The sequence below is a fragment of the Alligator mississippiensis genome, chromosome 2 (assembly GCF_030867095.1).
Source record: "Alligator mississippiensis isolate rAllMis1 chromosome 2, rAllMis1, whole genome shotgun sequence".
Taxonomy (NCBI): Eukaryota; Metazoa; Chordata; order Crocodylia; family Alligatoridae; genus Alligator; species Alligator mississippiensis.
The window spans coordinates 94,530,522-94,547,538 of NC_081825.1; the positions used below are offsets into that span (position 1 = coordinate 94,530,522).

Sequence of the window (17,017 nt, forward strand, 5' to 3'; positions counted from 1 at the left end):
TAGTTCTTCAGATAATACAACAGCAAAGTTCCTAGGCACATAATTACCACTGAAAACTTTAGAGGTTCAAATGATTCTTTTGAAAAACAAGACCAGTACACCAAGCTGATCATTCACTCATATTGCCTACCACTTCTGATTTTAAATACAAACATACCTGCCTGTTTCTTCTCCAAGAGTTCTGGTGTTAAAACCACCTGGGAGGCTGGCTACCTACCATGGATGAATCGGGCACTTATGGCTCATGTTAGCATCAAGGATCTTGAAAATTATATACACTATTCTCACACTGCCATCCTGAGTAATTCAGCATTTTAGCCTTTTATATTCTGTAAAGAATTGTGTGAAAGGAAGAAACTGAAAAATATAAAACCCCAAGTCTGCAGCTTTCAAACAGGGTTCACTTATACAACAGGTGTCTTATATGTTAAGAAACTCAGATTAATAATTTGGAAAGAATTACACAAATGCATGAACTTCAAGTCTCATGAAATTGTTTTAAGATCCAATCAGCCTTTCTTCCTTTAAAGTGAGAAACATATTTAGAACATAACTCATGTACCAATTGGCTATATTATACTGCTGAATGCTAAGATACTAATTGAATACATGTTTGTTTCATTAAACAATGGATAGCTTATTTGAAATAATAAAACAAAAGAATGACTCCATGTCAATTGCCAGTATGAATTCTTTTTTAAAAATTATAGTTTTAAAAATGTTATTAAGTTATTTATAGTCAAAATACTATTTTAATAACAAAAATCTCCCTGGAAGCAAACTGCATCTCTAAATAAATGAAAAATCCTTAATACTTAAAAAGCTCTCTAATCATATAAACAAATATCCCTTATTAGTCTAGCATAACTGTGTTTCAACTGGTAGAAAAAAAAGTTATAATTTTCAGGCTGTAACCATTCATTGACCCCTGCCTCTATAAACATAACTTTAAAAATCAACAAACTCTAGATTAAATCTATCTCTTCACTACTGTAATGGCAAAAAGAAACTGTACTGTATATTCATATGTGCACATTAATATATAACATCTAATGCACTGAAAAACCAAGATAGTATTAACTCTTCAAATACAAAACAGACAAAAGTAAAATGTCAAATTAATTGCTAAATATGTCTTGCAAGTAGAAAGGTTTGGTGTTAACTCAAATAATTACATTTTAAAAAGCCATGTATTATTTCAATACAATCTAAACCGAGTTATACTAAAGAGTTGCAAAACTGAGCAAATATGTAAAAAGGTCTATGTCCCAGAGATAAGCTGGCCAAGCCCTAAATTACTTAAAATAAAATCTCAAAATTCTCCAATGAACATGAAAATCCTGCTTAAACCCAAAATAAAAAATGTTAGCTGCCTTAATGGGTACAATATCAATTAAAAAACATGTCACAATTCAAGTCAAGTGCTCTAATGATCCTTTTTGACCTCATATCTATGATACTGTAACTGTATTATAGAAACTGAACCACTATCTGATTTTATAGTTTAGATGAGAAAGGAAGAGTAAGAGATCCTCAGCAAGTTTTCTAAAAGATCATATTACTTTAAAGCTAGAGATCAAGATTCTCTGGAACATTTTAGAAAACACTACAACATTTAAAGGAATCCTCTGCCCACTTTTGAAATGCGATAATACATTTTCTAACATACCACATGCCCCCAAATAAGATACACACCTTGTTTGGGGAAGGTAGGATTAAGAAAAAGTATTTTTCCAAAGTCATGGCTGCATGGAGAAAAGACAAAGCCTGCTCTTCAACTTATTCCCCCTTCTTTCCTGCTCAGGCCAAAGCTACACTTTTTACCCTCTCACAGTCATGGAATCATAGAAAGTTAGGGTTGGAAGAGACCTCAGGAGGTCATTTAGTCCAACCCCCTGCTCAAAGCAGGACCATCCCCAAATAGATCATCCCAGTCAAGGCTTTTTCTAGCCAGGTCCTAAAAACCTCCAAGGATGGAGATTCTACAACCTCTCTGGGTAGCCTGTTCCAGTGTTTTACTACCCTCCTAGTGAGAAAATGCTTCCTAATACCTAACCTAAACTTCCCTTGCTGCAACTTGAGACTGTTGCTCCTTCTTCTGTTATCTGTCACCGCTGAGAACGGTCTTCAGGGGAGGGCAATTATTTCGGGTGGAGGGCCAGTTACTGAGTTTTGGCAAGTCATCGAGGGCCGCATGATAGGTAGCCAGAGGCAGATAAATATTAATTTTCTAAATGTTTTAAGGGCCCAATGGGCCACATAGAATGGCCTGGTGGGCCGCATTTTGCCCACCCCTTGCTAGCTGCATCCTCTTTCCAACCCCACTACAGGTAGTATTAAATCCCCTCTCAGTCTTCTTCTCAAGACTAAATAAGTCCATTTTCCTCAGCCTCTCCTTATAAGTCATGTCCCTCAGTCCTCTTACCATTTTTGTTGCCCTCTGCTGGACTCTCTCCAATTGTCCAGATCCTTTCTGTAGTGGGGGCTCAAAACTGAACACAGTACTCCAGATGTGGCCTCACCAGTGTTGAATAGAGGGGAATAATCACTTTCCTTGATCTGCTGGCAACACACCTACCAATGCAGCCCAGTATGTCGTTAGCCTTCTTTGCAACAAGGTCATACTGATCATATTCAGCTTCTTGTCCACTGTAACCCCCAGGTCCTCTTCTGTCCAGCCAGACAGCCCCCAGCCTGTACTGGTGCATGGGGTTGTTCCATCCTAAGTGCAGGACTTTGTACTTGTCCTTGCTGGACCTCATGAGATTTCTTTTGGCCCAATCCTCCAATTTGTCTAGGTCACACTGAATCCTAGCCCTACCCTCTAGCATATCTACTACTCCCCTCAGCTTGGTGTCATCTGCAAACTTGCTAAGGGGGCACTCTATGCCATCTTTCAGGTTGTTGATGAAGACATTGAACAAAACCAGCCCCAGGACTGACCCCTGGGGCACTACAATTGATCCCGGCTGCAAACTAGACATTGAGCCATTGATTACTATCCTCTGAGCCTAATGCTGCAGCTATTTTTCTATCCATCTTAGAGTTCATTCATCCAGCCCATATTTCCTTAGCTTGCCTGAGAGAATGTTGTGGGAGACCCTATCAAAAGCCTTGCTAAAATCAAGGTATGCCACTTCCACTGGTCTCCCCACATCCACAGAGCCAGTCACATCATAGAACATAATCAGGTTGGTCAGGCATGACTTGCCCTTCGTGAAACTATGCTGACAGTTCCTAATCACCTTCTTTTCCTCCTCCAAGCACCTAGTAATGGATTTCTTGAGGATCTGGGCATGATTTTTTCAGGGACTGAGGTGAGGCTGAGTGGTCCGTAGGTAGTTCCCTGGATCCTTCTTTTTCCCTTCCTTATATATGGTGTCACGGCGGGGTCCTCTTGGAGGTCCGTGATCTCGAGGCCCTCTCACCGCGCTACTTCGGCCCGAGGGCACCCTCCATTCTCGCCCGCCACGTCTTGCTGGAATATGTAATAGGGAGGCTGCCTTGTGTTTCCTCGGGCACGTAAGCTCCTGGACCCCTCGTGGGTCGCCCCGTATGATGGGTGCTACTCAAGCACCCCAGCCTTATGGGCTGTGCGTGGCTCCTACCAGCCCCTAATACCACGCCCCAAGCCTCACAGATGTAATAGACGTTGTTAGGTCTGTACACCCGCTTCCCGGGCCTCCTCTAAAGTGTAGCCCACTCTGGGCTCTGTCTCTCGCACCCAGCCTCTCACTGGGACTCTCGTCCACTCTGGGACTCCCTAGCGGGCCTCGGCCCTTCCCTGGCCAACCGCACGGATACCCTCTCTGACCCCGGCTCACCACGCTGCTACTCCCTGTCTTCTCGGGGGCAACCGCAGCGCCCTGCCTCTGTCTGAGGGGTGTTGCCGCACTAGCCTGCGGCCGGGCTCGCTATGCCCATTTCAGGCTCCTCAATATGGCCCTGCTCTAGGGCATGCCCGCCTCGGGCTCCTCAGTAATGGCCCCGCTCCAGGGCTCCTCAGTAATGGCGCTCCCCCTCTTTGGGGCTCGCTGTGCCCCCACGGGGCTTCTCAAGAATACAACGTGGCGCTCCCCCTCTTTGGGGCTCGCTGTGCCCACCCTGGGCTTCTCAATGAAATTGCCCCTCGCTCTGGGGCTGGGGTCTATGTACCCCGCATGCGATCCGGGGTCTATGTCCCCCGTCTGCAACCTACTGGTTGCGCCCGCGACCCACTGGCCGCGCTCCTTGCCGCCAGTTGCTCCCGCACTGGCGTGCAAGCTGCGCCTTCACTGGCGCTGTGAAATTAATGCGCCCTCTTGGCGCTAGGGCACCCCACACTCTCTGGGGTCCCTATGAGGACACTGCGCCCTCTTATGAGGCCTCCTCCAACCCCTACAGCCTCACCCAAGCCTCCGGGTGTAATAACAAAGTCAAACAAACTCAAGCCTCCTGGCTGTAACACAAACCTAAAGCCCCCTGGCTAAACCCTAGTGCCCATCCTCTCAGGGCTATCATGAGCTGTACTTGCAAGTCATGCTCCTTTCCACATCCTCACTCCCAGAGCTCCTTCCTCCCAGGCTGCTGGCAGAGAACTGCTAGCCTGGCTTCAGCCCTGGGCTTTACAAAGGCCAGGCCCTGCCCCCTTCTGGCCAGCTGCTTCTGATTAGTCGCCCCGGCAACTTGCAGCTGTGCTCATTAGGCACTGCCAGGGCTCTCTCCCTGGCAGTTTCTCCTCTCCAGGAGCAGAGCACCGAGGTGCCCTGCGACATATGGGCACTATATTTGCCCTTTTCCAATCATCCAGCACCTCTCCTGATCTCCATGAATTTTCCAAGGTGATGGCCAGTGGCTCTGCAATCTCATCAGCCAACTCCCTCAGCACCCTCAGGTGCATCCCATCTGGCCCCATGGACTTAAATATGTCCAGCTTTTCTAAACAGTCCCTAACCTGCTCTTTCACCACTGATGGCTGCTCAGTTGCTGCTGAATTAACAGCAGATTTTGGTTCTTCAGCCAAAAGTTATTGCTAATTCAGCAGGAGCTGTGAAAGGGTTAATACTGTAGTTGCTTCCGAGGTCTCCTTCCACCTCTCCTTTCATCTGGCTCACCAGCAGGGATAGAAGGAAGAGAAGCAGCAGCCATTACAGCATCTCTATGCTTCTATCCTGGACAGAAAAATTGGCTTTCTTGTTTAAGACATGCACCCCAAATTTGTAGGGCTAATTTTGCGGGGAAAGATGCATGTGGTATGCAAGTAAGTACATTACTTCTGGGGTTGGCTGTGGCTAGCATGTGGTTTACCAGAAACCAGACAACCTTTATGAGAGATTAGGGCAGGAAGTGAATACCAGTTGATTTAAATTAAATTACAGAGGTAACATGAGCTATCTTAGTATATATTTTTTCCTGAACAGCACTTAAAATAGGCTCAATACACTTTTAGAACAAATTCTCAAATGCAGGCTCTCTGTACTCCTTTATGCTCACAGTATAGCCAGTACATATTTTTTCTTGTATAAATTAATAATATTTTACAAAGACCTGCTATTAACTTCTACCAGGAATATGTTGTTTTTTTCACTTCTCTGGTTTCTAGGGCAATTGGGAGACTCTTCAGTTGGGCCCCAAATAGCTAGTATAAATTGGCCACAGAGCTGAACTTTGTTAATGGATGGTAGTGTACTGATAATCCAGGAATGCTGGTGTAAGATCCAGGAATGCTGATGGTTTTGTTGTGGGGTATAGTAATTGTGGGGGTGGTGGAAATATGTTGGCAGGTTTTACATTTCTTGGTATGGCATGATTTGGATACATTTGGTGTGTTTTGGGCCATAGGAAGTTTGCTTCTGGTGATGAGGTTTGCAAGGAAACCTGCCACATATCTCCACCACCTCCACAATTACTACACCCCACAACAGAACCATCAGCATTCCTGGACCTCCAGAAATGTAATATATCTCATCCAATGCACCAAATGACCTCCTGGAAAATATGCAGGAAAGATCAAACAACAGCTGCATACCAGAATGAATGCACACCAGAAATCTATCAAAGACAAGAATACCCAATTACCTGTGGGGGCACATTTCCCACAAAACAAACACTTTCTCTCCAATCTGTCAGTTCTAATCTCCATAGGGAATTTACAAAACACTTTTCACAGACAAGCTTACGAACTTCACTCCATCAACCTACTGGATACAAAAAATCATGGACTAAATATAGATATTGGATTCATAACACATTATAACCTGCTTAACATCTGACTCCCCAGGTACCTCTCTACTATTTACCAGCTACATTCATTCCCATTTCTCCGCCCCTCCCCCCCCCCAACCTCTCTCTCATCCACTGATTCCTCAATTGACATCTTCACTGATTGGCCTTCTTGCATGCATACCAGCCTCTGGCTTCTTTGCTATTCATTCCATCATGGAAGAGCACAGAACAACTGCAGATGCTTTCTCAGCCCGATGAAGGGTATTTGTACCCAAAAGCTTGCAAGGAAGTAAACTTGCTAAAAAATGTTTTCCAACTATTTGAGTTGGTTTAATAAAAGAAATCAGATTTGCCCAAAGAACCTCATCTGTCTATGTTCTTAGACCAACACGGCTACCACCTATATCCCTGCACCATAGAATCATTACATTCATATGTTAGCTGATCAGCTTTATGTTAGACATGTGCCACACTAGATCCAATCTCACAGTCAAAGAAAGAGCAGCCTTTAGGATAGATCCAAGTGTAGGACCAGGAACAGTGTGGATGTTCAAGCAGTATAAATAAGGAATCATTCATACATTGTCATTACTACCACTGCAGCAAACGCTAAATTACAAGATAAAATTGTGATCCCCCAAGCAAACAGATGCCACACCATACTAAACAAATCAGAAGTATATAGCCACTCACAAAAGGCTGTTTTAACTTCAAATGCTTGTTGCTTAGTAGAAACCTTTCACCATCCTAAAAGTTACACAGGTCCTGATGACATTAATGTTATTTCACTAGAAAAATGGTAATATGTGACGCAGTTTTGCCAGTAAATAATATTTTTCTAGTGAAATATAATTATGGTAGAGAGAGGTGGTTAGCTTCATTAATCTGAAGCCATGCAGATAGCAGAGCAGGGTGGCACCTTAGGCCACTGGCAGATATTATTTCCATCAGGCAATGCTGCTCAATGGAAATTGTTATTCTACATGACCTGCTTCATGTTCACAGGGCAAGCTATGCAAAGGAGAAAAAAGTTCCCTGGGAACCTGCTCTGGCAGCACTCACCAACAAAAGCACTTGCAGGGCTGCTGGCAGGGGCTGTCAGCCTCTCTCCCACACCTGCAGGAATGCTGCTAATGAAAAGTGAGTTCTGAGCTCACCAGCTGAGCTCCCCTGACCTTTTCGCAAAGCAGGGGAGACCTGTACAAAGCTGGGGAGATGGAAGCAGCAGGGCTAAAACTCTTCCCAGACACCTTATAAAGGTACTTTTGTGTATATGCTTTTCCTCTATCCCCAACATACTCCTATTGTGTGCAAGAAAAGCATGTCCTGAGGCAGCAGAGTTCAGGCAGCAGAGTTTAGCATGAGTCATAGAGAGTCCCTTGAAGGAAGAAGGGCTGGGGGAAAAAGTAGTCCACCCTGGGATGCTGGAGGACCTGGCCAAACACTGGCCCCTGTGTGTAACATGCTACGCGTTCAAATTGAAGTGCAGTACAAACAAGACAATAGTCTACATTTAGACTTTGTTGCTGGATTGCCATTTTTGCAACTTGGTGTCACATGACAAATTGTTTGAACATACAGCATGTTGCAATTTATTGCTCCATGAACACACTTTGCTGCATTGCTCTATAATCACACTTTAAATGTAGCATCTGTCAAGGGTGTTATAGACTAATTCATTCAGACCTTTTGAAGGCAACAGCACATCATCAAATATAATTATATAAATTAACAAATTAGTAATATTAGTCATTTTAGTAATTTAATGAAGCAGAGTAAAGCCATGACCTTAATTAGTGTGTGCAAGGACGTTAAAAAGCTGATGAAAGCAAGAAAAGAAAGTAGCAACAGTAGAAGGCTGAAAAGCATCAGAGGAGCAAAAGGTGACTAAACAAAATAAACATCTATAAATTTGTCCGTGTCTTAGGCCTCATTTTAACAAAAACATGTAAGCATATTAACTTTGGGTTTACATAGATCATGGTATGACAGAGTACTATCTCCAGGGGTGGCCGTAAAGCACCTGGAGACAAAAAAATGACTTGTACCCTGTTCTACAGGCAGTCTGCCCTGCCCTCACCCACCATGCCTTGATGTTAATTGTCAAAAAGAGTGTGGGAGGCTGCCCTGGTCTTATCATAATGACCACCAGGTTAGTGGTGAAGGCCTTACGGGCCAATTGCATGGCTCTGTTTTGTCCCTACACCACATCCCAGGTCTCACAGATGTCATCTTCACTGATGTTCCTTCTTGTCACTCACACAGCCCTTCTCTGGGCCCTCAGACCCTTTGGCCTCAGCCATCCCCACTCTGGGCCTTCAGACCCCTCAGTCTCTTGCACAAGCCCTCCCTGGGCTGCCAGGCCCTTCGGTTTCTCACTTGGTCCCTCTCTGGGCTGGCAGACCCCTTTGGTCTCCTCTTCGACACTTCTGGTCTCCCACTTTTCCTGGCCTCTCTCTAGGCCTCTGACCCTACATTGGGCCTCACACTATTCCCCAGCCCTTCGCTGGGCCTCTGGACCCTTCTAGTCCCACTCTCCCTTTCAGCCCTACAGGTGTTACAGTTCACACTTGAACTGGCTTTTGCTGCCCATACCTTGGCACTTTGCCCCTCATGGTTACTACCCAGGTGTGACCTTCTCCCCAACCTCAGGCCCTTCACCCATCCTGGCTACTCCCAGTTGTGGCACTCTCTATCCATACCCCAGGCACTTTGCCCATCATGACTATTTCCAGGTGTGGCTTCTCTCTGCCCACACCCGGGCACTTTGCCCATCCTGGCTACTCCTGGGTGCAGCCTTGGGTGCTGAACCTGATCCCAGCTTTCCTCATACACTCTACTTGTGGGTTCATTGGTCCTCTCATACTCTAAGCCCTTGGACCCTCTCTGGGCCTCTGGACCTGCACAGACCAAATTTCTCCTGGCCCCTCTCTGGGTCTCTGGACACGCATGGTCCCACTCTTTTGTGGTCTGTAGCTGCTGGCTTTGCAGGCTGCCTAATCTCTTAAAGTGGCAGGCACCCCAAGTGACCTGCCACAATCAACACAATGAGGCACGTATTATAAGCGCTACCTTAATATTAATGATCAAAATCAAAGAACCAGATACTTAGAGAAAGAGATAGGACTATTTACCCATTCCAGTTCCAGCTGGTGCAATCTCTTTTGAGAAGATTTCCACAGCCTTTTTCTGCTTATGGTGTACAGCAAGCCAGATAACCACTTCCCGGGGACCCTGTTTCCAAATATTACATTTTATGAATTCAAGAGTCATAAGCAAAGGTTTACTTAATATGCATAGCTCTAGTAAATTTAAACATATGAAATCTTCCAAAGATGAACTGTCATTACCGTAGCTGAAACTCTGTAAAAAGACAGTCACTGGGCATGTCTATGCATGCAATTAATGCACTTGAATAAACTCTGATGCAATTTGAGCTGGAGTAATCTAATCCTGATGTCACTGTCTACATATACGTTTAAGCATAGTAATTTACTGCACCATCAGAAAGTACCTCTATCTGACAGCACTATCTGATGGCACTGTAAGTTAGTCTACACTGGGCTAAATGCTGTACATGTGTAGATGGTGATGCTACTGCACAGTAAAGTGCATGTATAGACACACTCACTATGTACTAATACTAAGCAGTAACATAATTTTCATCCACCTTTTTGTTAAAATATTTTCTAATTCTTTTCTTCAGTTATCCTGGGTGCATCTACACATGCCATTAAGATGAGGCTAACTGTACCAAAGTTAATGGCTCCCAGGCGCAGCATCTACATGTTCACTTGGGACCACAGCAGTTTGAGCTAGGACAGAGCAGCCGCAGGCTGGCAGCAGGCTCAAGGGGTCAGCTCTGAGCTCTGGGTCATAGCATTGGGCAGCAGAGGAGGTGGCTGGGGCCCAAGAATGCCTCACATGCGGAGCCGTGTAGCTAGGCAGCAGGCAGGGGTCTGTCCCCCTGCAGCCTGGGTGCAATGTATGCCTGGGTCAGTGTTTACACGTGCATTTAGGCAAGTTATTTTTGCCACGGTAAGAAGTACTGTCCCTGAAAGTGCTAACTTAATGGGGTGAAAATTAGTTTGTAGCAGTCTAATAGAGTCACACGTGTAGACTGACACTTTATACCACAGCAAATTAGTCTACTGTACAGTTCAGCACAATGTGTAGATGCACCCCCTGAAAACAAATGCTGGATATTCCCAAACTTCAGAAAATTGTACAGCTTCCTGCCTTGTCCTTTGGAATTCAAATTTTACCTCAAATAATATTCTTAAGAAGAAATGTTCAGATTCACGTTCAAAACTTGGTAAAATCTTTGTGAAACTTCCTAAAATACTGTAAAGGTGTTAATGAGTCAGTTTTATGGCACAATATATGTCCTAAACGGAACGTGTGCCACGGCTTTGTTTATGCTGTGCTTTCAGTGCCTGCTCCCCTTGCTGGATCCTGGCAGCTTTGAGGAGGAAGCTGCCTGATTAAAGGCAGAGGAACCAAGATCTGGACTTGAGGGGGTAAAGATGCAGATTGGGATAAGGACTTTGGGAGATGGTAAAGGAGGGGCAAAATATTTATTTCCCTCCAGTACTTATCCAAAGAGAGACATGGAGGATGACAAACAAATACTGATATCACAGCACAGATGCCTATCAAGTGATCTAAAGGTCAGATCTAAAGGTTCAAACCCTGTGGATGAAACATGTTGATGACCATCTACTGTCATGAGAAGGAATTTGATATATTTCTTTAGGGTTTTTTTTCCCCAAAAACCATGGAGATTTCACAGAAAAAAGGATGTTAAATGAACATTACTAATGTTGCAAAATAAAGGACTTTGAATTTAGAAAATGCCAGATCTGCAGTTGCATAAGCAACCTCAGTTCAGACACTTTGCATGAATGCATTATAATAGACTTAACTTGATCACAAACCTTTTAAAACAGAACCCCTGCTTCTGAATGCATGATTGACTGTGTTTAAGGGAAGAATAAAGGTGTACAGTCATATTGTTTGAGATGTTGTAAGGTGTTAGTGAATGAGGCAAGGGTATATAAAACAAAACCAGTTTTGTAGTGTCAGCAATTTAGGAAAGTTGGTTTGGGGGTTTTTTTTATCTCTGCCTAGGAGTTGTCACATGATGCAAGGCATACTGTACAAACCAAGCTTCTCAGTTATGGTGAGAAATAGTGTGAACCTCCTTTTCTGGGGGGATGACTCGAGGCACTGCTGTCTTATTTGCAGAAGTAGTTAGTACTCCCAGAGCAAAATGAAACCAATAGGAACTATAAATATGTATACGTTATATAATGCTAATCTCGCTGAAAAAAAAAATCTCAAATTTGGTTCTCAGAACTAATGGACACTTGATCATATACTTTCTGTACCTCAGTTACCATCTGTAAAATAAGAACAATTATTTCCTCTTGTGGGACAGGAGTTTTGTGAATATAAATTAATGATTTGAAGCATTCATTTCTTACAATGATAAGCATAATAGAAAAATCCATGAGGAAATTGAAGAATTTGAATAGCACACAGCAATGGTTGTCAACCAGGGGTATGCTTACCCTTAGGGGTACTTAAAAAGGTTGTAGAGGGTACACAGAATGAATGTACAAGTATTGGCAATTGTCTTTTTTTGACTGGCGTGGCCAGTAAATGCCCTGTGCATGTACACAAGCTGCAGAGCAGCACGCGGGCAGCTGGGAGCACAGCCCAGCAGCCTGCAGGGCAGCTGGGTCCAGCTGGTAAGTCTGTAAGGGAAGGGGCATGGTAGGGGGCAGGTTGAGGCCCCCGCAAAGAGGGAGGAGGAGGGAGTGGGGGTGGGGCAGGCACTGTACAGCCAGGGCAGGCCATGGGATGGAACTGAGAGCAGCTTGTCTGGGGGCAGCGGGGGGGCGTGGGGGAGGAGGGGGCGGTGTGGCGGCTCTTGCCGCTGCATGCACCCCAGGGAGACATGGGGAGCATGTGCCCCCGGATCTGCGTGCAGGGCAATGGTGGGCTGCCGCTGCGGGCTGGGGCAGTGCTGGGCTCTTCCCGGGGCTGTGTTCAAGGCAGGCAATGGCAGCCAAGTACATAATAGGTAACATTGAAAACAAGAATAAATATAAAGGGGTACATGAGCTGAAACTTTGAGACAAAAGGGGTACACTTGTTAAAAAAGGTTTAAAACCCCTAGCATACAGTAAATAGGAGGGAAAGACATCAATTAACAATGAGCATAACACAAACTATCAAACAGCTCTTTTCAGGTGAATGTTGTTTAATAAAATAGCATGCAATCATGCATTTCAAAAGTGCAACAAAATGTATGTGCACAATGTCCAAATTAAAGTTCCTTGAAATTTCATAACTTTCAAATGCTTGACTTCACAACCCTGATCAGGTTCTTTTAATACAGTTTTCTGTGTATTTAAAAGAATCAGATTAAAGTAGACTATGTATGATCCTGGGAAACAAAATTATTGGACAGCTGTATAACCATTATAAAGCTAGTTCAGTGGGGAGGGAACTACACCGCAGAAGGAAGTTAAATCCAAGCATTTAAATTAACAGATGCAATGATAAATTAATTAATTCTGCTGTAGAAATTAAGTTTGTAAACAGCTCATCAGCTGTACTTATTTAGCAATTTTAAAGTGCAGGTCTTCTCACTAGTTTCCTAGAACTGAATGTTGTCTGACATATACCTTGCTGCTTTATAAAATTTTACAGCTGACAAAAAAGATTTAGATACTACCATTTTGTAACAAGTTGTACTACAAATGTATAACAGGAAATACAAAGATTTACTGCTTTTTTTTTTTAGACTTTCACATATCAATTAAAAAAAGAGATTACAGACACGGTGTTAGCGAACAACACATCCCATTTATATCTGTATGCAATTGTTGTGATACATAATATGAACATGTAATTTAAGACTGTAACAAAATGCATACTCACAAGGGGGGCTAATTATAGTTGCACAAGTAGTCTTAATTTTGCATTCCCAGCATCAGTCCATTCCTAGCACTTGACAAAGTTGGTTGCTGCCTACGAAAGCTCATGGCTGCATACAGGTGTTACATTTCTACCAGGAGAATTACAGCTCCCCTGGTAGAAACCATGCATGTACAGGCATTCACATAGTCTCTCCCAGAACAAAAATGGCACTTTTAGGAGAAAAGTAACCCAAGTCCTACCAGGTAGAAGCTACCCTCAGGCGAGTTTATCTCAGGAGAACAACTGCCTGTACACTTTGTTTGACTCCTCCCAGGGACCAAGAAGAATCAAACATCAAGGAAACAAACATCCTGTACCTTTGGAGACTAGGGTCACCCCAGCCTGGAAAATGTGCTGGAGCCACCTGATCCTGATTCTTCTTCAGACCGGGAAAAGAGGAGCAGCCACCCACTGCTACCTGCAGGCTGCACACTCCAGTGAGTGGTCAATTGAGCAGTGTGGGGACTTGTGGTGCCACTCACTCTGTTCAGCTCCCAATGCCCAGGAACTAAGCAGGCTGAACAGTTGGGCAAAGTCCTCACCCACTCTCCACACTAGGGGACTCTCCAGACTTACCCAACACTAGGACTACCCAAGTCTCAGGAAGGCATCAGGAGCAGGGGAGAGAGGGCAGTTGCAGGCTGAACAGCTGTACTGTTCCCTCTTTCAGAATCATTTCTAGCGGTGGAAATTTTCCATCACTAGAAATAAATCCTTGTGTGAGGCCCATGCCTTTCTGAACCAGGTAATCTCTAAGGTTCCACCCTGTGCTACCTGGTGCCTGGCTTCCAACTAACATTCGGGCGCTGGTCAGACCGCAGTTGGAGTACCGCGTGCAATTCTGGGCGCCGCAATTCAAGAGGGATGCGGATAACCTGGAGAGGGTCCAGAGAAGGGCCACTCATATGGTTAAGGGCCTACAGACCAAGCCCTACGAGGAGAGACTAGAGAAACTGGATCTTTTCAGCCTCCGCAAGAGAAGGTTGAGAGGCGACCTTGTGGCCGCCTATAAGTTCATCATGGGGGCATAGAAGGGAATTGGTGAGTATTTATTCACCAAGGCGCCCCCGGGGGTTATAAGAAATAATGGCCACAAGCTAGCAGAGAGCAGATTTAGATTGGACATTAGGAAGAACTTCTTCACAGTTCGAGTGGCCAGGGTCTGGAACGGGCTCCCAAGGGAGGTGGTGCTCTCCCCTACCCTGGGGGTCTTCAAGAGGAGGTTAGATGAGCATCTAGCTGGGGTCATCTAGACCCAGCACTCTTTCCTGCTTATGCAGGGGGTCGGACTCGATGATCTATTGAGGTCCCTTCCGACCCTAACATCTATGAATCTATGAATCTATGAACATGGCTAACCACCTCTATAAAAAAAACACGCAAATTTTTACATGATAGTAGCTCTGAAATTCCCTCCAATAATTTTTTTTACAGTTAGAAAAAGAGAACACATAGAGATTCAAAGTGATTAATGCACTTTTAAAAATGATTAATTTAGTACTTACACCATCTATATGCTTTTTTGCATGCGGTCCATACGTCTCTTCAGAACCTAAAATCTGTATGTTAACTGCACTGTAATCTTCATACCCAAGTTGACTGAAAATAAGGCGAGTCCTGCAACAAATGTACTTATTAGCCAACTACTTCATAAGAATGATATGCAATATCCCAGTACAGCCCATGGATGTAAAATCTGAATGTTCCATAAGTTTGGATTTAAATACCTGTCATTGAGCAAATACATTGCTATACTGTATTTCAAATGATGCATCTACACATACAATTCAAATGACACATCTACACATGGGCACATCTACACATGCAATTAATTTGAAGCAATTAACCCCAGTGTTTATTGTGCCAGAGCTTATTGCTCCCCAGTGTACCATTTGAATGTGCACCTGAGATCACAACACATTGAGCTAGGTTGGACCAGCACCGGCTGACAGGAGGCCTAGGGGATCAGCCTACTAGCCCAGAGCTGCTCCAACTCAGCTCAATGTGCTGCAGAGGGGCTGGCTGGGGCACAAGTTTTTTCCACTGCAGGGTTAGCCAGCAGGCAGCCCCTACACTGAAGCACGCTCATGCCCCAGTCAGCTGGGTCAGCACCTACGTATACACTGCTGTGCTTGAAAAATTCCACAGCAGGGTAGTACTTGTATTCACAAATACTACCTTGTTATGGAATTAATTAGTTTCCTGCAGCCTAATAGGGCTGCACATGTAGAAACGAGACATTTACTGTGGAGTTAATTAGTAGATGTGCCCACTGTCAAGTGAGGTACTTCCAAAATTTGTCCTGACTGCTTGACTCTAAGGGCCTGCTCTTATTCCACCAATTAGCCACTTATGTGGATTTAGACACTTAGAAGACTGCCTTTCATGTGCTTGGCGATGGCGGTGGGGCATTTTAATTAGAGTGGTTCCTGGACAGACGCTCTAATTCAAATGGTTCACGATCACGTGCATTAAGCCACAGTGCATTTTAAAATGAACACAGAACACTTTCTCTAAAGCTCATTCAATGGTGTTCAACAAATCATTCTACAGTTTCGCCTTATGACATGGACAATTGCATAAGCCAGCTTTTAGAGTCTTCAAAATAATATATCATTACTGGACCTATAATTCTTAATTTTTGCACAGCTAGGAAAAGAGATACTTAATCCTTTCCCAAAAGCTTGACATATTCAATTATACTGGTGTACAATCAGTATTTAAATAAAACAGAAATAGTCATATAAACTCCACCTCGATTGAAATTGTAGTACATTATAAAACTTTGACAATATGAGAAAAAGGCAGCATTATTAGAGAGAAAAAAATGTCAATTTTGGGAGCATACCATACAAGAGTCTTAAAAAAACATATAAAATGCCCATAACAGTTTCCATTTAATAGCTTCAGTGCCCCTTCAACATATCAGATAGATGAGGTCAATGCATTTGAAGAGCGTCACAGTATCTGGCACCCTCACCTCCTTCCACTGTTTTAAGAGATTTTACCAATTCAACCATGGAAATTATGTTTGGACTGATAGAATCTTTCATAACCATGGAGCAGTTTAAAAGACACTTTCTATATTTAATGACGCATCTATCTGGCACCAGAGTAAAGGAATTTAATATTAAATTATACAGGTAAGATTACCTTAAATAGATAAAATTAAGTTAAATTAAATCTATATTAAATTATATATTTTCTACTTATTGTTGGTGAAAATTGAAACTGATGCCTAAAATTAGGTATCAAACCTTATAAAAGTGATCAGATGTGCTGAGTAACAGAACACAGCACATTCCCAAAGACAAGTTATATATAACATCTAAAACTAACTGTAGACATGAAAATTTAAAATATATTTGTTGCACAAATTTTAGTCCTAAGCAGTTTTAGCTGGAGCCCCTGACCCATCCTTGACCAGACTTGCAGTGAGTTTCTTTTAGCACTAAAAGCACTGATGCTGTACAGAGAACCTGTGTAAATGGATATTATAACTATCCTGATTTCCTGTCTAGATTCCTTGTAGCAGCTAGCTTAGTTTCTCATTCAACCAGACTTATAAACCATTAACCACTGCTTATTGTGGGAAAGTCCTTGATTTTAATGGAATCTGCTCCCTTTTCTGAGGATTGCCGAAATCTTCTCTTACTTAGTGTACTTATAGCATACAGGTAATCTTAAAGAGCATATTTCAAGCTTTTACAATGCACTAGAATGTAGCAAATGCATTAAATGTTTTAAAAATAACTTCTTGAGGAACAATAAAGGCTGCTTTAAATAACTGCTTCTTTACACATTTTTTTTAAATTATTCATTT

General features: G+C 43.4%; 1 protein-coding gene across 1 annotated transcript in view; it reads right to left on the bottom strand.

Annotated features, from left to right (window-relative positions):
• Nucleotides 1-17,017, bottom strand: part of LOC102557924 (uncharacterized) — a 115,235-nt gene that overhangs the window by 57,596 nt on the left and 40,622 nt on the right. Inside the window, exons 12-13 of the mRNA XM_059721946.1 lie at nucleotides 14,700-14,811; nucleotides 9,339-9,438 (exon numbers count right to left, since the gene is read on the bottom strand). Coding sequence (XP_059577929.1) covers nucleotides 9,339-9,438; nucleotides 14,700-14,811 — 212 coding nt within the window. The remainder of the gene's footprint in view (nucleotides 1-9,338; nucleotides 9,439-14,699; nucleotides 14,812-17,017) is intronic.